The following is a 21,975-nucleotide window of genomic DNA, read 5'->3' as shown; positions in this document are numbered from 1 at the left end:
ACTCCTCCAGGGCCGCAGCATTGCTCCCGCTGGGCAGGTTAGAGGCCCTACGAGACCCCATCACCTCGGTCATGGGCTTCACGGTGACAATGGCGAGAGCGTGCCTTCAGATCCTGGAACACATGGCGGCATGCACGTATGTGGTCCGCCATGCCAGGCTACTTATGAGGCCCCTCCAGCTCTGGCTAGCCTCCCAGTTCTGCCCGGCCCGGGATGGGCTGGACAAGGTTCTCATGGTCCCGTTCCCGATACTTACCTCCCTGCAATGGTGCTCTTACCTGAACAATATGGTGCAAGGGGTTCCCTTTCGGGAGGTGACCCCATCATTAGACCTGGTGTCCAATACATCGGACTAGTGCTGGGGAGTTCAAACAGGGAGTATACAAACCCAAGGGATGTGGTCGGCCTTGGAATTGTCCCTCCATATAAATGTCAAGGAACTCAGGGCAATTCCTTTGGCGTGTGTTGCTTTCAGCATGCACCTTCGGGGCAAGATGGTCAGGGTCCTTATGGACAACACCACTGCAGTATTCTACATCAACAGACAAGGCAGGACTCGTTCCTTGGCCCTCTGTCTGGAAACCCTGAGCTTATGGGAGTTCTGTATAGGCCACTATCTCCGTGCGAGCTTTTCACCTGCCCAGTGTCCGCAACGCGCGAGCCGATCGCCTCAGCAGGATTTTCTCCCACCAATACGAGTAGTTGCTCCACTCGGAGGTCGCCACCTGCTCTTCCAAGAGTGGGGAGTTCCCCAGGTCGACCTCTTCGCAACCCACCAGAAGCAGCATTGCTCCAGGGGAGGAGTGGGGAGGTGTGTGATCTCGGACGCCTTCCTCCTACAGTGGTCAGGGCAGCTGTTGTATGCCTTCCCACCATTTCCCCTCATCGGCAAAGTCCTGCAAAAGGTGAAAATAGACAGGACGTGTGTCATCCTCATAGCCCCAGCGTGGGCCTGCCAGCACTGGTACGGAACCCTCCTACACCTCCTAGCAGCCCCCCCGAGGAAGTTGCCACTTTGCCTGGACCTCCTCTCACAGACGGAGGCCATCTCCTCCATCCCAATCTAGCCGTGCTCCACTTGAAAGGGTGGCTGCTCAGTGGCTAGGCAAAGAGGAGAGGAGGTGCTCAGAGGAAGTCAGGCTGGTCCTCATAGAAAGCAGGAAGCCATCCGTACGCTGGGCGTACCTTGTAAAGTGGTCCAGATTTTCCAGATGGGCAGGGGAGCGGGGAGCCTCCCCATCATCCTCATCACTCTAGCTTATCCTTGAGTACCTCCTGCCACTTAGGACCCAAGGGCTGGCACCCCCCTCTGTTAGGGTACACTTGGTGGCTATATTGGCCTTCCACCCGCCGGTGCAAGGCCTCTCGGTCTTTTCCCACTCTGTGACCTCTCACTTTCCGAGAGGCCTAGATGGTTCATTCCAGTATGCTAGATCCCCATACTGCAATGGGACCTAAACCTGGTGTTGTCCCATCTCACAGAGCCTCCCTTTGAACCCCTGGCCACACGATCCTGGTCTTTCCTCTCATGGAAAGTAGCATTCCTTGTAGCAATCACGTTGGCCCGACGTGTCTCAGAGCCCAGGGCCTTGACCTCGGACCCCCCATATATGGTCTTCCACACGCGTAAAATCCAGCTTTGCCCACATCCCGCATTCCTCCCAAAGAAGGTCTCTGCCTTCCATATGGAGCAGGACATTTTTCTTCCAGTGCTCTGTCCTAAGCCCCATTCCTCCAATGAGGAACGCTGCCATCACGCGCTTGATGTGCGCAGGGCGCTGGCCTCTTATCTGGATCGGACCAAGCCCTTCCGGAAATCCTCGCAACTGTTCATTGCCTCAGCCAAGCGTATAAGGGGCAACCCATTTCCACCCAGCGCCTTTCTCGCTGGATCACCTCGTGCATATGCACATGCTACAATCTGGTAGGGGTTCCCCCACCACTGATCATCAGGGCGCACTCTACGAGGGCTCAGGCCTCGTCGGCGGCCTATGTAGCCCATGTCCCTGTCCAAGACCTATGTATGGCTGCCACTTGGTCCTCAGTCCACATGTTTACTTCGCACTATGCGATCGTCTCCCAAACTAGAGATGACGCCGGGTCGGGCAGGGTGGTGCTGCGTCCCGGGAACTCATAAACTCCGACCCACTTCCAACAGATATAGCTTGGAGTCACCTACTGTGGAATACATGAGCAATCACTCGAAGAAGAAAGGACAGTTACCTGTTCCGTAACTGGCATTCTTCGAGATGTGTTGCTCAGGTGTATTCCACATCTCCCCCCCCCTTCCCCTCTGTCGGAGTTGTCCGGCAAAAAGGAACTGAGGATGGGGGGAGTGCGCAGCTCCCCTTATAGCGCGATATAGAAGCGCCACTCCAGGGGTCGCAGCAGTGCTCTCCCTGTAAGGGTACTGCTAAGGGAAAAACTTCCAGCGCTGGTGCACTTGGCAAGCATGCATACCTACTGTGGAATACACCTGAGCAACACATCTCGAAGAATGCCAGTTATGGAACAGTTAGCCGTCCTTTATTTTGAATAAAATGATCTTTAAAAAATGGACAGTTTCTTTTTAGACAGACATTCAAGTATTTCCCTTTTGCAATAAAGATATTTCTTTAACATAAAACATACACGTGCCTTTATAGTGCTTCATTTTGAAGCCCTTAGCAATAAAATAGTAAATACATTTAGAAATTTATTTAAACCAGTAAAAACTATTAATCTGAGCTTTAAAATATTTTATTACAAATTTAAATTGCATCTTCCTAATGCAAAGCACTTGAATGATTTAAATTGTTGGTGTAATACTACCATCTGTTTCAGAGTAGCAGCCATGTTAGTCAGTATTCGCAAAAAGAAAAGGAGGACTTGTGGCACCTTAGAGACTAACAAATTTATTTGAGCATAAGCTTTCATGAGCTACAGCTCACTTCATTGGATGCATTCAGTGGAAAATACAGTGGGCAGATTTATACACACAGAGAACATGAAACAGTGGGTGTTATCATACACACTGTAAGGAGAGTGATCACGTAAGATGAGCTATTACCAGCAGGAGGGGTGGGGGGGGGAGGAAGAAAACCTTTTGTAGTGATAATCAAGTTGGGCCATTTCCAGCAGTTGATAAGAATGTCTGAGGAGAAGTGGGGGGTGGGGCTAGGGGAAATAACATGGGGAAATAGTTTTACTTTGTGTAATGACCCATCCACTCCCAGTCTCTATTCAAGCCTAAGTTAATTGTATCAAGTTTGCAAATTAATTCCAATTCAGCAGTCTCTCGTTGGAGTTTGTTTTTGAAGTTTTTTTGTTGAAGAATTGCCACTCTTAGGTCTGTAATTGAGTGACCGGAGAGATTGAAGTGTTCTCCGACTGGTTTTTGAATGTTATAATTCTTGACGTCTGATTTGTGTCCATTTATTCTTTTACGTAGAGACTGTCCAGTTTGACCAATGTACATAGCAGAGGGGCATTGCTGGCACATGATGGCATTATCACATTGGTAGATGTGCAGGTGAACGAGCCTCTGATAGTGTGGCTGATGTGATTAGGCCCTATGATGGTGTCCCCTGAATAGATAGGAGGACAGAGTTGGCAACGGGCTTTGTTTCAAGGATAGGTTCCTGGGTTTGTGGTTCTGTTGTGTGGTGTGTGGTTGCTGGTGAGTATTTGCTTCAGGTTGGGGGGCTGTCTGTAAGCAAGGACTGGCCTGTCTCCCAAGATCTCTGAGAGTGATGGGTCATCCTTCAGGATAGGTTGTAGATCCTTGATGATGTGTTGGAGAGGTTTTAGTTGTGGGCTGAAGGTGATGGCTAGTGGCGTTCTGTTATTTTCTTTGTTGGGCCTGTCCTGTAGTAGGTGACTTCTGGGTACTCTTCTGGCTCTGTCAATCTGTTTCTTCACTTCAGCAGGTGGGTACTGTAGTTGTAAGAATGCTTCTGTAGAACATTAAATTCATTTTATGTGTGTTCAACTCCAGCAGCCATTTTCTGTAAATGTAAAGGAATGCATTAAATTGTAGGCAAAAATATTTCATGCTAATATTTTACTATCTTTTCATTTTCTCAGATATTTTGTTCTGTTTTTTGTCTTATTTCATATAAAGGTAGGATTCTAGTTTTTGTACTTCAAGCTGTGGGCCATGTTTGGTTCTGAGTAGGCTGACCAAATAGCAACTGTGGAAAAAATGGACAAGGGTAATAGGTGCCTATATAAGAAAAAGTCCCAAAAAAACGGGACTGTCCCTATAAAAACGGGACATCTGGTCACCCTAGTTCTGAGAATCACATTTTCTTATGCACAAAAAAGAGAATATGCTGCACATTGACAGCCTTTGGTTGGAGAATGGCAGAAAATAGGAACGCACGTTAACATGTTTTTCATGAGCGAGTGCAGTACTAGAAAAAGGAACATGGTTTGGAGAAAGTATGTGTGATAAATGTAAAAACCAGCAAAGGATGGGCCTCCTTCAGTAAAATACTCCATCCTACCTGGATGAAATATTTCATCTCTGATGTGGAATAAAGCTTGGGTATAAAGTACATAGGGGGAAACTTACTATGCGTTCATTTGTGGCTTAACCATGACCCCTGAAATAAGATGAAGTGCATTGTTGCAATGCTCCAAAAGCAGTCCAAGAGGGAAACATAACAGTTCTGTGGAATCTGCTTCCTCTCCCGGACTTCTAGCCATGTTGTAGGTATCCAATAAAGGGGTGTAAATGTGTATCTATCCAGGCCACAGTTTTGTCTCCATCTTGGTTTTTGATACCGTTATGTATTATTTAGTTTTGGTAGTTTCCATGACAAGCTATGTGCTTTCCGAACATTTGAGAAAGGATGCTTTTTGCCCAAAGAGTTCACAGTTGAAAAACAGACAAGAAAATAGAGGTTAAAAAAGAGAGATAGCAAAATGGGGTTGGACTTTTAGTTTTTTACCATGTAAAGCATTATGATGCGTTTTAAAAATGAAGAGGAGGAGCCTTTCAGAAAACTTGCAAGTGACCTTGAGACATCACTTGGGGCTGCACTAGCTCTCTCTGCAATGATAGGGTGCTGGCTAGTTTTATGATGTAAGCCGGGCTTTGGTATCTGCATGGCATATTGGTCAGGAGGGTTGGCTGGAGAGCTTGTTAACCCCTGATTACCAGTTGGAACAAGAAGTGACTTATGGTTGGGCAATTGGCTACTGCTGCCTCTTGGTGCATTTACTTTATGTTAATTTGTTATCAAATTAAATATGGCCTATGTGCTATTAAATTCAATTAATGTAGAAGCATCTTCCTTGCATCATCTTTGACAAACTTCTTTGACAGTGAAAGTCCTATAATTCATTCATTTTGTGTTCCTAGGATACCATTGGCATTGAAATTCCCATCACTAATCCTACACATGAAATTCTACAATTAGATGTATTGTTAATGGGTGCTGCACTTAGTGGAGAAACAATTCTTGTTCTTCAGCCAAAAGAAACTCTTTCCTATGAAGTAAAGTATTCCCCAGCTAGTACTGGCACTTCAGAAGGAAGGTAAGATTCAGAGTGTTAACACGTATATGTGCTTTATGATAATAAGTAAAAATATTGTTTCTAGACCCTACGATAACTCTTTGACCCTACAATGTTACTTAGAAATATTTTGTGTTCTCTGTATTACTTTTTTAACATTAGATATATTCTATACAAACCTGCCACTTTCTTTGAATAAATCTGATGGCTGATAGGCAGATGGCAATTCTTTGATGGATATCACTTGAGTTATGTGTACATTTTCTTTGATTTTATGATATTAAAGTAATATCTATTCCAAAATATGGACTTCAAATTAATTCTGAATTTTGTCACTTGCCATAAAGGGAGTGACCTGGAGCCATCTTTCTGCAGAAAGGGAACTAAACTAAAATGACTTCACTAAAAACAGGTGAAGAACCCTTTATCAGTCTTCATGGAAATCTATTTAGCTTGAGAATTCTCCATTAATTGGAAATGATCTTCTTAATGAATATGGAGAAGATTTAAATTAAAGATGTTTCACCGCATTGGAAACTCAGAAGAGTCTGTGCAGTATGATGATTACCAGTGATAAGATTGATGACCTTTTGGTCTTGGTTTCAGAGTTGCTGCTACTGATCATAGTTCTCAGCTGAACTAGTAAAGGCAGGCTGCTGAAAGCTGCAGAATTGTAAGAGTTTTTCTCAGGGCATTGTTAATTAAACATTAGTTGGCTGAAGTTCAGCAAAATAAGCAGTCCCGAAAGCAATTGTTCTTATTGATTTTCCCAAGAAAAAGAATACTGCCAAGTATTATTGCACTACAGTTTTCAGAGGCTATAGTTTTATAGAAATGACCACTGTTAACATTATAGTAAAATTTTCAGAGACAAGATACAGAACTTATCATTTCTGAAAACTGAGAATGAAAATATATTTTATTTTGCTGTGTCAGAATATTCTGGTGAAGTATTTTTTCAAGTTCATAATTTTCAGATAACAAGATATGTGCTTTTAACTTGACAGATCTATGGGGCAGTTCTTGGTTTCAGCTGATCTGCAGCATGCAGGCCAAGGGGGCATGTGCAAAGGTGGTATAAATTTTGCACTACCCTGATTCTGTTATAGCTCTGTGCAAAGCTGGTCTCCGTGTGTCATGCTAGAGCAACCCGAGGTCTGCCCTAAATTAAATCACGGACAAACAGCTCTGAGAGTCTGAAAATGCAGTCAGAAATTGGCATGGCAAGTGCAGCCAGACCTCTTTACCGTGTTTATGCTAGCAACTGGGAGGGTGCTGAAAAATCCCTTATGGTTGCTCTGCTATCATCTTTACACTTGAGTGATCTTCCCTTGCCGGTTCATGCTGACTTCAAAGCCAGTTTATGCTAGGGGTGCAGTGTAAAGTGGCCACAGTGAATAGTCTTCAGAACTCATGTCTCCTTGTTTAAAACAGGAACTGATCCGTCATGCAGCTCAGGTTTGCACATTGTATTTTTAGCTATGTTGGAATGGTTTACCGTGTTCACTGTAATTTTATTTCACTTATTTTTGTGATTCTCCTGGCCACAAAATGAGAGAGCGAGAAAAACAAAACTAACAAGAATGGAATGTGTTGAAATGCCTGGCACAAAAATACACTACTCTAAGTAATCACATTGAAAGTTTTTTGTTGCTATCCTGATAAGATTTGATTGTAGAATAATGAATATGTCCATTTGTCATGTTCTTATATATATTTCAGTTTTGATCTCTTAGGTTTTTAATAGTATTTTCCTTTTAAAATGGAGTAATGATGTCTCCCTATTATTTTATTTTTAGATAATGTAGCAGGTCTCCAAACATCTAGTAGCAAACTGCTGTGACATGTGAATTAAATTAAAATTTGCTCCTATAAGTTAAAGTTGGAGATGTATTCTAGTTTTTCTGCTTTTAATATAAAAACTGCCATTTTTCAACTGAAAAGTTAAGAAAGATGAAGCCTGTTGATTGCCCATGGATCTCCATAAAGATCACTGTTCATTTGTGATGGGTGTATCCAGATATTCTGTGGAGCTGTATAGAACTCTTAGTAGAAAATTCTACAAGCTAACAAAGGGGTCATTGTGTTGAACTCCATTATTTTTTCTGAAATTCTAATTTGTGCTTTTATCAATCTAGACATTATACAAAAAGACATCTCAGACAGAACTTTGTTTATATCTCTGTCTTCAGTGTCATATTCCTGTCGGAGATGGTTGGGGAGTTTTGGTATGGACTGAAGCTGACTTCAGAGAAACCATTGCCAACTACATTACCTGAAATAGAATGTGAGCTTGGAAAGTAAGTACAGCATCATACTTCAATTGAATTTGTTCCTTGGTATCAATATCTAATATAAAACATACAAACAAGTACGCATTCTGGAACTATAGCAGATTACATCTAGATGTACCATATTATTATGTGTTACTACAGCACCTAGCTTCCCTAGTCATAAGGGTCAAACTTGTACAGTCAGGATCTTCACAGATTGTGTCTTTAATATATTATGACACGTATTGAATTCTGCTTGTGGAAGGGTAATTTAATTGGAATTAAACTAATTATACGTCTCTCTATATAAATTTATCTTAAACAGCTGCAGAATTTAGTAGCAAATTATCCATATGGTAGCCTTTTTCTTACTTACTTTGAATTTAGTAATTTTAAATTAAATTACTTTGTGTTCAGCTCCCGTTGCTACAGTTTCAAGCTCAAGAGAGTGAATATCATCTCTGGTGCTTTTCTCAGTTTTGCAGACTCCAGGAACACACACAGACCAAGAATAGTGACCGCAGACACAACCACAAGTAAAAAGTCTTATATGTACTACAAGTTTTATTGAAGCAACAAGTAAAGTTAAAATTACCCATGCATATATAAATCCTACAAAATCCATGCAATGCCTAAGATTAGTCATACTCTCATCCTCAAAGATATTCTAGTGTCTGATGGATATCTCAACAGATGATTAATAGAGGGATGGTTCCTCCTTGGGTTTCCCTTGGGGTTTTCCCACTTTTGCCCAATCAAGGTTCTTCTTTTACATTGTTATTCTGACCATGCTGCACACCTTATGCATATGCATGAGTGTTTCAACTCTTTTCCCTTACTTCCACATCCCATAAATATTGCCCTATTTTTCATAGCTTGTTTCTTAGTTCCCTTTATCCTCATTAGCATCTACTTACAACATGCATCCATGGTAACCTGCGGTCAAAGCAGGACATTCCATAATGTTAGTTAGGTGTCTTGTGGTCTTGCACATCACTTTGTGGTATGCCACAGTCTTTTCTTCCCATAAAATCATCTTTTACAGTAATCTTGCAGCCTTACTGTCAGAGAGTTATTTCTAGGTCACAGGTTTCAGAGTAGCAGCCGTGTTAGTCTGTATTCGCAAAAAGAAAAGGAGTACTTGTGGCACCTTAGAGACTAACAAATTTATTAGAGCATAAGCTTTCGTGAGCTACAGCTCACTTCATCTAGGTCACTATCTCATGTCAAGCATTATTAAGCTACAGCCTAGTATGGTTAAGTTAAAATCTTTGAGGCCTCAGCCTGTAGGCCTTGCCTTCCAGCCATGCTTTACTTACAAACCTAATACACACATCACTCCTAAACACTTGTCAATCTTATACTCCTATAATCCTACAATTTAAATCTATTTAGCATACATTGATTATATATGACCTAGCATATGAGCTGACCTTAACACTGAATAATGCAATGATAAATGGATAATAAAATGAACTAATTGGCTACAATACTACAGAATTCTGCATGTTGTCTTAAACACTCTTTATGAAAAGGTACCATTCTCTATTACGTTGTGTAGGACTTTCCTTTCCTAATCATGGACCTTCCCCAGTGGCCTATTTTGTAAATTGTGAACACTGCTTTCCACCTTCTCACTTTCCAGAGATGTGAAGTACTGAAGTTTCTTTCCTGCAGACCTTACAGTGTACATGAACTCTGCTTCTGTTCAGGAGGTGCATCTCCAGAGGCTGTATGTAGTAGTGATCCTCTTGTCTTATTCCTCCTATAAAATTTCACCTTGCATTCCCACAACATAATTTGACTCTCAAAACATACTTGCAGCTTTTAGGGTCAGGTTTTCAAAAGCTTCCAGCATCCACAACTGGGGCCAAATTTTCAAAAGTGCTCAGCATCTAGAAGCTCTCCAACAATGGGAGCTGCTGGATGTTGTACACTTTTGAAAACCTGGACTCATGTTTTGGTGTTATCTTTAGCTATGTGATGAGTGGCACTGAGACACTTTTTACAGTAGGGGTGCTGAAAGCCAGTGTTCCCCAATTACCTTGTGCCCCCCCTTACCCTTGTCCATGGCCCCCACTCCCTCCAGAGTTGGGGCAAGGAGAGGGGCTGTGGCTCCGGAGGGGCGGAGAGCATGGATAGGAGTAAGGGGGGCCTGGCTTAGACCATAGCTGGGGTAGGTGTGGAGCCCTGGGTGCGGGGCTAGCTGCAGCCAGGACCCTGGGTGCCGGGACCAGGAGTGGAGCCCCGAGCATGGGGCCAGTGGCAGCTGGGACCCCAGGTGTGGGGCTTGGATCAGAGCCCTGGGTGTGGGTTGTGCTGCCGATACTCGGCAGCGGAGCCAGGAGCAGAGGCCCTGGACTGGCACCTGGGGCCAGTAGCAGAGCTGGGTGGCGCTCCCCCTGGGGGCTGACCCAAACCTCAGCCATGCCCCCAAAATGTTCCTCAGCAATCCCCTGGAGGGGGGCATGCCGCACAGACTGGGGACCTCTGCTGTAAAGCATTTATATGCTTCTGGCAGCACCAGCACCGGGCAACTTCTCACAGTGAAACCTGGGGGTGCTGCAGCACCCCCACACTCCTAGTTTCCACACCTATGTATATGATTAGTGATGTGTGTGTTTGAAAGAGTTTATAATAACTTAAGGATAAAGTGACATTTTGTCTGTCTAAATTACTGGTAAATGGATAGATGAACTGAAAGGAAATATGGGTAAAATACCATAGCTGCTCCTTTCCATATCTTTTAATACATAAATGTTTTTGATGTTTTTTGCATAACGTTTCAAATAGTAGCTTAAAAGCCTTTCAGGTAACACACTGTGTATGAGCTGTGGACAGGTGGGATTAATATGACTGAGAATAGCCTTTGCAGTTATGCTTTGATAGGATAAAATTGCAAAGGCTGTGCATCCTCGGGTTTCAGATATAAAGCTTACCACCAGTTGTGATCAAATTTAAATCTTCTCTCTTGGTATAGACTTGCACAATTAGGTATATGGTAAGGAGTTTATGCTCTTTCACATGAAGCATCTGACATTGACAACTGTTTCACACAAGCCTACATGGACAATTGGTCTGCTCCACTATGGCAATTCCTTCTTTAGTATGCATAATGAAAGTATGCATTGGAGAGGATTAGTGCTGTTAAATACAACACTTGCCTGTCAGAAATATTATTTGACATTCATTGACTTTCAAGATTCTATTTTCAAACGAAATTTTGTGTTACTTTACAAGTAAGTTTGTGATTCTAGTTCCTTCACACTGATAGATGAACACACCTGCATAGAACACCTGTGCTTCATAGAAGAAAAACATAAGAGGAATGGTGAAGGAGCAGATTTTTTTTAAAATAAAGTAAAAGAAAACAAATAAACAGTAGTGGCCATTATATGTGAGAGAAACTCTAACAAAATGGATTAAAATAGCTTGCAGTACACTTCTTAGCCCTCTTTCTTTGCTTTAACCTTTTTTTTTTTTCATACTCCTCCTGGCTTCATGCTGCCCCCTACTTTTTGTGCAGCAAAGGCCCTCTTCAGTTCTCTCCTCAAATTTACTTATTCCAGAAATCCTGTCCTGTCTTCACTTCATGAATAATCTGCCAATACTCTCCACTTCCTGAACTGCTATCTCATGTTTTGTCCCATACCTGCAAAGCCATATTTATGGGAATAGCCACTTTAAACGTAATAAATTCCTTATTTTAGTAAGGAGCCAGATGAGTATCTTAAACGCTAGCTGAATCAAGGCCTTTAATTAGGCAGCATATCTGTTTGTAAAGTTCCATGTAAATTTAATAATAATAGAACATACTTAGTTTTTTGTGGGTCTGCATATGATAAATGATCTTCAACAGTAATTAAATTTAAAAAAAAGTTTAAAATTATTTGTCATTGCCACTTTTTGGAGAAAGTGTTAAACCACATCCACACAGTTTGGGTGACATTTTGTACAACCTTGTATTAATTTTTGAGATAATTTAGGGCCTTACGTACAAAGTGAGCAACTTGAACATGATTTATACATACATAAATTGGGGGAGGGATAGCTCAGTGGTTTGAGCATTGGCCTGCTAAATCTAGGGTTGTGAGTTCAATCCTTGAGGGGGCCGTTTAGGGATCGGGGCAAAAATTGAGGATTGGTCCTGCTTTGACCTCTCCTGAGGTCCCTTCCTACCCTGATATTCTATGATTCTATATACGTGCAGTTAATACAATTTAATATGCCTAACATTTGCTTTAAGGGAATATTAGTGTTTTAACTTGTTTTAATATGATATTCTTAAAGTAGCAAAAACTCTGTGACAGAGGAGCAGAACATGGAGATGCTTTAAAAGGAAATACTTAAATAAAGAAGGACATTCAAATAAACTTTAAACATTTCTAACAATTACTTTGAGATGTATTAAATACAATTCACAAATGGTACATTAAAATTAGGGCTGTCAACTGCAGTTAACTCAAGCAATTAATGCAAAGCAAATTAAGTAGATTAAAGTGATTAATTGCAGATTTAATCGCACTGTTAAACAGTAATGAAATACCAATTTAAATTTCTTATAAATATTTTGGGATTTTTTTTACATTTCAAATATATTGATTTCAGTGATAACACAGAATACAAAGTGTACAGTGCCCACTTTATATTATTTTTATTACAAATATTTGCACTATAAAAGATTAAAAAAGAAATAGTATTTTTCAATTTACCTCATACAAGTACTGTAGTGCAGCAGTTCTCAAACTGTGGCTTGGGACCCCATTTTAATGCGGTCGCCAAGACTGGCATTAGACTTGCTGGGGCCCAGGGTCCAAGGCCAAGCCCCACTGCCTGAGGTAGAAGTCCAAGGGCTTTGGCCCTGGGCGACAGGGCTCAGGCTTCGGTTTCAGCTGTGAGCAGCAGGGCTCAGGTTCAGCCCTGGGCAATGGGGTTCAGGTTACAGGCCCCCTACCGGAGCTGAACCCTTGGGGTTTGGCTTTGGGGCCTCCCCACCTGGTGCATGGAGGCTTGGGCTTCAGCTTCTCCCCCTCTCTGTTCCCCCTCCCCCCCCGCACACGGCAGCAGGGCTTGGATGGGCTGTCCCCTTCTGGGGTCATGTAGTAATTTTTGTTGTCAGAAGGGGATCACAGTGCAATGAAGTTTGAGAACCTCTGTTGTAGTGCAATCTCTTTAGAGAAAGAGCAACTTACAATTGTGGATTTTTTTTTCTCATAACTGCACTCAAAAACAAAGCACTCTAAAATTTTAGAGCCTACAAGTCCATTCAGTCCTAGTTCTTGTTCAGCCAATTGCTAAGACAAATAAGTTTGTTTACATTAACAGGAGATAATGCTGCCTGCTTCTTATTTACAGTGTCACCTGAAAGTGAGAACTGGCATTTGCATAGCACTGTTGTAGGTATATACGTGCCAGATATGCAAAGAATTTGTATGCCCCTTCATGCTTCAACTTGTAGATTTTTTATCTTTTTTACAGTGCAAATATTTGTAATAAAAATAATATAAAGTGAGCATTGTACACTTGGTATTCTGTGCTATAATTGAAATCAAGCTATTTGAAAATGTAGAAAAACATCCAAAATATTTACAATAAATTAAATGATATTCTATTATATTTAACAGTGCAAATAAAACTGCGATTAATCATGACTATATTTTTAAGTTCGCTGATTAATTGTGATTACTTTTTAAAATCATTTGACAGGCCTAATTAAAATGCATAATTTTTCTCATTGATCTACTAGGAAGGAATTCTTTTTTAGTCAGGAAAAAAGATACTATAATATTTTAAAAGATCCAGGATGCATAATAAATATTTTATAATGACTATAGAGAAAAATGAGATAAATTTAAAACAATATTGGTCATTAAAAATACATCAAAAGCTAAAGCAATTAACTGTTAAAATTTAATTATCTCCATTGGTTAAATGGACATATTTTTTTTATTTTAAATAGCCATTATAAAATGCCTTTTTACACTGAGCCCCTTTACAAATGCATACATACACATCTTGAAGCTGTTTATAAAACTGTCAGAGCACCTGCGCAAGTTACAGCCATTAATGTGAAAGAATATTCCAGATACCCTTAATTTAATGAACTATTGTATTGTTTAAATGTAAATGAAAATCATGCATATTTTGTGTTGCCATTGAAATCTGAAGTAGTTTTATTATAAAATAAAATACATTCTAATAATGTTATTGAAATATTTCAATAGCAGCTGCCCTTATATTTTAAACTACACACTATGAAGTTGTAAATGAAGCTGATTATTATGAATTGATGTACCATGCTATTTAAATATACACCTGTTTGTAATATTTGCAAAGGGTATTTTGGTACACTGGACTGTATAATAGGAGTGCTCCCGTTGTCTGTCCCCCAAATAGTTTCTTTGTTACAAAAAGCAAAGCGTAGAGACCAGCATTACATCGTTTTTGAAATTCTGCGGATAGTTTGGAAAATAACACTTTTTGTCTTTCGTAAAACTGTTGTTTGTTTGTGTTTTTTGTTTTGTTTTTTCTTCTTCAAATTGTCTTCTTTGGAATGTTTTTGGTTGTCTCTCATAAAATTTTGTTCCCCTCATGAGTCTGTTCCTTATCAATGTAATTAAATTGTCTGATATATCTCCATTTTCATTTTGAGGAAATCAAAGAATGTGGGTCTTCTGTCTCATGGTAACACTACTCTATTGAAAAGCAGTAGTCTGAGGGAATATCTAAGTCTCCCATGTATTCTTGATTACCCCTGAGACTGAGAAATCCACTAGTAGAGTTCTTGGTAAATGTTAGGCATAAGAGAACTGCTTCTCAACTGTTGGGGGTTTAGGCCCTAACAATGTAACCTGCTGTACCCAAGTGGAGTGCTAGACCTTTGTGGAACCCCACTGAAATCAACATATTATTAACATACAGGGGAGGGGGGGCATCTACAGCACTGAGAATGATGCAGGATTGGGACCTCAGGTCACAATCATAAAATTTGATTGAAATGTCTTTCCTTTTATGGACTATTGCTTTTTTCAAAAAAGTTGTGTAGTTTGGATGTGGTTAACTTGCTCTATCAAGGGAAAAATATATGGAGCAATCAGGCAGTTGACCTGTCATAGCTTTGGATAGATGGGTATCTCTGTATTGGAGGTACCTGAATGAATGAAAAACTAAAGTGTGCATCATATTTTTCAAACTTTCCCTTAATTACCATTTCCACCGATCCACCTTGAATTTATTTTATTTGTCCCTTGTCATTATAACCAGCATATGATTTATGCTCAACATCCCCATAAATGGGGATTATTATATTATAGTAGTATGGGCAAAATAATAGGAATCTTAGAATAGCTAGTGATCTCTTCTTTGAAAATAACGTATCCTACAGAACACATCCTATCTCCATGTATTTGCTTATAAGAGGATAAGAAAAAAATGCAGATTGCAAGGTATAGAGCTGGCTGATTTAAAGCACACCACTCCCACAACCCCTATAATGCAAGTTTTGCTCTATGACTGTCACTGTACTCATTAAAATCCATATTCTACATTTTAAATATAATTAGTCATTATATTGTAATAAGCAGTGTCACTGTTGTGTAAAGTGAAATGGTTTTATAAATTCATAGATATTAAGGTCAGAAGGGACCATTATGATCATCTAGTCTGACCTCCTGCATAATGCTGGCCACAGAATCTCACCCACCCACTCCTGCAATAAACCTCCACCTATGTCTGAGCTATTGAAGTCCTCAAATCATAGTTTAAAGACTTCAGTGTGCAGAGAATCCTCCAGCAAGTGACCTGTGCCCTGTGCTACAGAGGAAGGCGAAAAACCCCCAGGGCCTCTTCCAATCTGCTTTGCAGGAAAATTCCTTCCTGACCCCAAATATGGCGATCAGCTGAACCCTGAGCATGTGAGCAAGATTCACCAGCCAGATACCCAGGAAAGAATGCTCTGTAGTAACTGAGATCTCACCCCATCTAACATTCCATCACAGGCCATTGGGCCTATTTACAATGAATATTTAAAATGGTCTTTCACTTCACCTGGGAGCAGCGAGGGGAGTGAATAGGAGGGAGTGGGAGAACCTGCTTTTAAATGGGCAGGCACAGTACAGGAGTCTTTTTCGAATGTTCAAAGTTACAAAGTGATCAAGAAGAATTACTGCTTAGTGGCAGTAAATCAAAAGCTATTGGGGATATCATTTAATTACTAGCTTATTTTGACCATTACTTAGAGGAAAAGGAAATGCAGATATCCTCATTTATCATCTGATTATCATTAATTTCTATGCAGTTATTTTCTCTGAGGACAGACACTGCAGACTAGCTATGGACTATAAATGTGTGGTAAGGCATAAATGTAATCATTTTACTTTCTACTATCAAATCTTTCTGGTGGCTTTGAAAGTTGTGAAATAGCCACATGGCTAAAATGAGTGACACTAAAATTAGTCCTAGTCCTAGAGAGTGAGTTCATAAATCAAAGAGAATAGAGTGCAGAAGTAAAACTGAAGTGGTGGTCACTTAATGTAATCACAAGCAGGTATTGCATGGCATAAAGTTAATATATTTTATCACTTTTCTTAATACTATTAAGTACTTGTTACTGCTATTGAACACATTGAAACTTAATTCTTGTTTTTCAAGTCAGCAAAAGCCATAAAAGTTTAACATTAGGCAATAATGGAACAAGCTTAGTAATTTATAATACCTTACTCAGATTTTATTTTTCTTTAAGATGGGTCCGTATGTATATCCCTCTGCTTAATCCTACGTATGAAACCCTAGAACTGAAAATTGTCAACAGCAATCCTGGAAATTTTTCAATAGAGACTGACCCAAAGGAACCTGTAAGTACTCAAAAAAAAAAAAAAACCTGAAAAGATCCTTGTGCCTTCATGCAATAGGGACATAGTAGAGCTGTCCCTTCAAATTTTATTGATGAAACAAGTTAATTATGTAGTGCGTTAAGAATATACAGCATTGCACAAAGGGTTAAATGTGCCATATAAATACATGTATCTGTCCTACAGAGGTTTGCAGCCTAAAGGCAACAGGAGACGAGAAACAATGCAATATGATCAGAAAATGAGCACAGTGTGGACATTTCTGGAGCACTTTGTGGAGTAGTTTTGTGAAGGAGCAGAGAGAGTGTGCTTGGCAAACACTGATTTTGGAAGGCACGAAGTTAGGTGGTGTTGGAGGCAAATGGAACAATCAATCAGTGGTGCTGGAACAGTTATATAGTGGGGGTGCTGAGAGCCATTGAACCGAACTATAAACCTGTATATGATGGAAACCACTTCAGTCAGGGGGTGCTGCTGCACCTCCAGCACCCCGAGTTGCAGCACCTATGCAATCAAGACAGAAGCTTGAGAAGATCATAGGAGTTAGAATGGGGAAAGAAAATGATGAGAAGAGATGTAGGTTAGGGCAGATTTGTGCAGGGAGTTGAGACCTGGGAGTGAACTCAATGTGGAAAGAAAGAAGTTAGTGGAGGGGATCTGAGAAGAGCAGAGATGTGAGACTATCTTGGTAGCAGTGTATTGAATTGAATAGAGTAGAGAGAGAGGTGAGGTGCAGGGAAGTCAGAGAGCAGGAAGTTACTGTAGTGGAGATAAAAGATTACCAAAGCATCAACCAAGATGCTAACAGCAGGGATGGAGAAAAAAGGATGCACTGTTAGAGATACTGTAGAGAAAGTAGTGACAAGAGTTGGTAAGAGTTTGGATATGGGGAAGGTAGCAATACAAATAGAAAAAAATACAATGGAGAACTGGAGACTTAATTGAAAACCTGAAAATGAGTTCGGAGAACTTTAAAGTCTTGCTCCATCAGGCAGTTAGTGATGAGCTCAGGTTCGTTGGAAAATTTAAAAGTTGGTAAATCCATACATGATAGTTTTCAGAGTGTTCCTCTCTGAACAGTAGCACATATGTACAACAGTATACATGCACAGATATATCAGAACAGACAGGTTCCAGTGTGAACATAAAGAGATCATGTAAATACAGTGCCTCCAAAACCACCATCTGCCTGAAACCTGGTTTGGAAGCCTGCTACATTTCCCTGGGGTAAGAGGGTTGTTGAAATGATGACCAGGACTGTACTGAAATTTTAGAACAGTCATTCAGTCAAGGGATTCGGGGAAACGGGAAATCAGTCAGTCCTCAGAAGGAACAGAATTCCTCTTACCCCAGTCAGCAAGAGAGAAACCGTGGATCAGTTAATTCCCACAAATTGATTTCACTGGAGAACGTTTTCTCAACAAAAAGTCTTAGACTGTTACTATTGTATACTCCTCTTTCCTTCCCCATCACTGAAGTAATTTACCTGCGGCCCCACAATCTATAAGCTTGGCCAACTTTTGTGTACTTTTAAGAACTGATTTATTTATGGATCTGCTGAGCACTTCTGCTCCCATTGAAATGATTTGGAGTGACAGGTAGTCATCCTCATGAAAATCAAGGCATTATTTTAGAAATGTATGACTCCAATAAACATCTTAGCTAACCCATAGTGTTTGTTGTGTTTTGGGAGTTAGTGTTTGTGTAAGGGGGCTAAGAATGAGTGGGTATTCTGAGGAAGGTGAGATTGTGAGTTTTATAGGGTTCCTTACATTAAATTTGTTTATCCAGCTTTTTGTGTTTAATTTTCTTATCCCTCATTTAAACCATTCAGGGTTAACTACGCATCTGCTTTGTTTTCACATCCAATTTGTGTATTTTCTCACATTTTAGACTGCAAGCATAGTTTCCATTACTGTAATTGGATAATTCCTGGTTTCCCGGTTAAGTGTCATGAAAGGGCTAAAGCCTTGCATTCAAAGTGTGATTTCTCTTCTGCAAGTGAAGGCACACTGTGTTCTTAATCTAGTAGGAAACTTTTCCTCTGGGAGAATCCTACCGGATTTCAGTAGTCTGTTATCTCTTGCCTGTAGTCTGAGCACTGCTTCCCAGAAGATAATGTACATGCCCAGGGACAAGGGGTGGAGTGCATATGGTAGAAGCACTACATAAAACAATGAAATTCACAGTTAAGACTAAAATTCTAATATAAACATGATTCCCCTTATCATTCGAAATTGCTACAAACAGTGTTAAATGATTCAAAGACCCTGAAATAGTGCTGTGGCCAAGGAACTCTCTGTGCAGCTCAGGAATGGGCCTTCAAAGTCGTTTAAACCCAGCTTTGCACTTCTCTGATCCTGAAGCCATTCTGGCCTCCCAAAGTAAATTAGAGCACCTGATAGCTACCTTAATTTTATACGATCTTCCAGTAGTTGAGGATCAATTTGGCAGTAGAGCCTGGGCCACACCAACCATCTTCCCACTCAGAGGGGGGTGTAAGAGCTGCTGTGGCATTTCTGTGCCACCCTAGAATTTCCTATTCATCAAGAGAATCTACAGGTGACCATTTAAAGTGGCTTTTGGGGCAGCGTGCATCATCAGAGTAGCACTAAGCTACCCTGATTTACAGGAAACCAGACTTGAGAAATAGTCTGAGAGTAAAAATTCAACCATAACTGACAGGTTTCAGAGTAGCAGCCATGTTAGTCTATATTCGCAAAAAGAAAAGGAGTACTTGTGGCACCTTAGAGACTAACAAATTTATTTGAGCATAAGCTTTCGTGAGTTACAGCTCACTTCATCGGATGCATTCAACCATAACTGTAACTTTTCTTGACATTGCTGCCTACTGCCAAAAAACACTGTAAAATTATTTTAATGTGGGGTTTTTTTTATTAATGTATTACAGTAAAAAACCCACTTCGGATCAAAATACTGTAAATTCAAGTTTAAAAAAAAATCAGCATTACTTCTTGAATTGCTCTCTATTTTAGGTATCCATATTACTTCAAGCTGAGCAAATAAGATGAAGAGTTACAGACTAACACGGCTACCACTCTGTATCAGCAAAAACAATGAGGAATCCTTGTGGCACCTTGGAGACTAACAAATTTATTTGGGCATAAACTTTCGTGAGCTAAACCCACTTCATCAGATGCATGGAGTGGAAAATACAGTAGAGGATATATTTATACATAGTACATGAAAAGATGGGAGTTGCCTTCCCAGATTGGGGGTCAGTGCTAACAAGACAATTCAATTAACAGTAGAATACCAAGGGAGGAAAAACCACTTCTGTAGGGGTAATGAGGGTGGCTCATTTCAGACAGTTGACAAGAAGTTGTGAGTAACAATAGAGGGAAATTAGTATGGTAAAATTAGGTTTTGTAGTGACTCATCCACTCCCAGTTTTTCTTCAGGCCTAATTTGATGGTGTCCAGTCTGCAAATTAATTCTGGTTCTGCAGTTTCATGTTGGAGTCTGTTTTTGAAGTTTTTTTTTGTTGAAGAATTGCCACTTGTAAGTCTGATATTGAGTGGCCAGGAAGGTTGAAGTGTTCTCCTACTGGGTTTTGAATGCTGTAATTCCCGATGTCAGATTTATGTCAATTTATTCTTTTGCGTAGAGACTGTCCGGTTTGGCCAATGTACATGGCAGAGGGGCATTGCTGGCACATGATGGCATCTGTCACATTGGTAGATGTGCAGGTAAATGAGCCCCTGATGGTGTGGCTGATATGTTTAGGTCCTATGATGGTGTCCCTTGAACAGATACGCAGACAGAGTTGGCACCGGCATTTGTTGAAGGGTTTGGTTCCTGGGTTAGTGATTTGTTGTGGTGTGTGTAGTTGCTGGTGAATATTTGCCCCAGATTGGGAGGCTGCCTGTAAGCAAGGACTGGCCTGTCTCCCAAGGTCTGTGAGAGTAAGGGATCATCCTTCAGGATAGGTTGTAGATCCTTGATACACTGGAGAGGTTTTAATTGGGGGCTGTAGGTGACGGTTAGTGGCGTTCTGCTACTTTCTTTGTTGGGCCTGTCTTGTAGTAGGTGACTTCTGGGTACCCTTCTGGCTCTATCAATCTTAACTTTCTTAACTTCACCAGGTGGGTACTGTAGTTTAGTCACTCTATTATCTGGAGTATATTAACAGTTCATCATAAAATAGTAGCAGAACACAACCAGCTTCTGGTTAATCATTTCACAAATCAGTATTTGAACTTGTAGCCAATTAATATAATCTTGAGTCATTATATTATTAGCTTGCTATATAGATAGATTTGGAAGAACTCTGGAAGTTTTATATGTATTATGTTCAGATCATTAGCATAGAAATGGATTAGAATTAATTATCTTGACTTCTGATTCCAGCAGATTGCATGTGATCAGTCCAGGCAGTTTAAAAATATCCTTTGTGCTTTCAACCTAATTCATTACCTGAGGCTTAAGGGCAGGGGTGAAAGTAAATATTGGTCGATCATAGGATAACTATGAGCTGCCAATGTGATATGGCTGTGAAAAAAGCTAGTGCGGTTTTGGGATGCATCAGGAGAGGCATTTCCAGTAGGGATAAGGAGGTTTTAGTACCATTATACAAGGCACTGGTGAGACCTCACCTAGAATACTGTGTGCAGTTCTGGTCTCCCATGTTTAAAAAGGATGAATTCAAACTGGAGCAGGTACAGAGAGGGCTACTAGGATGATCCAAGGAATGGAAAAGTTGTCTTATGAAAGGAGACTTAAGGAGCTTGGCTTGTTTAGCCTAACTAAAAGAAGGTTGAGGGGAGATATGATTGCTCTCTATAAATATATCAGAGGGATAAATACAGGAGAGGGAGAGGAATTATTTAAGCTCAGCACCAATGTGGACACAAGAACAAATGGGTATAAACTGGCTACCAGGAAGTTTAGACTTGAAATTAGACGAAGGTTTCTAACCATCAGAGGAGTGAAGTTTTGGAATAGCCTTCCAAGGGAAGCAGTGGGGGCAAAAGATCTATCAGGTTTTAAGATTCTACTCGATAAGTTTATGGAGGAGATGGTATGATGGGATAATGTGATTTTGGTAATTAATTGATCTTTAAATATTCAGGGTAAATAGGCCTAATCCCCTGAGATGGGATATTAGATGGATGGGATCTGAGTTACCCAGGAAAGAATTTTCTGTAGTATGTGGCTGGTGAATCTTGCCCATATGCTCAGGGTTTAGCTGATTGCCATATTTGGGGTCGGGAAGGAATTTTCCTCCAGGGCAGATTGGAGAGGCCCTGGAGGTTTTTCGCCTTCCTCTGTAGCATGGGGCACAGGTCACTTGAGGGAGGATTCTCTGCTCCTTGAAGTCTTTAAACCAT

At 40.6% G+C, this 21,975-nt stretch overlaps 1 protein-coding gene across 1 annotated transcript in view; it reads left to right on the top strand.

Annotated features, from left to right (window-relative positions):
- Positions 1-21,975, top strand: part of CFAP47 (cilia and flagella associated protein 47) — a 638,800-nt gene that overhangs the window by 526,872 nt on the left and 89,953 nt on the right. Inside the window, exons 52-54 of the mRNA XM_043505538.1 lie at positions 5,348-5,523; positions 7,695-7,802; positions 16,516-16,627. Coding sequence (XP_043361473.1) covers positions 5,348-5,523; positions 7,695-7,802; positions 16,516-16,627 — 396 coding nt within the window. The remainder of the gene's footprint in view (positions 1-5,347; positions 5,524-7,694; positions 7,803-16,515; positions 16,628-21,975) is intronic.

The sequence above is a fragment of the Dermochelys coriacea genome, chromosome 1 (assembly GCF_009764565.3).
Source record: "Dermochelys coriacea isolate rDerCor1 chromosome 1, rDerCor1.pri.v4, whole genome shotgun sequence".
NCBI classification, from domain to species: Eukaryota; Metazoa; Chordata; order Testudines; family Dermochelyidae; genus Dermochelys; species Dermochelys coriacea.
This window is presented reverse-complemented; position numbering and strand designations above follow the sequence as displayed.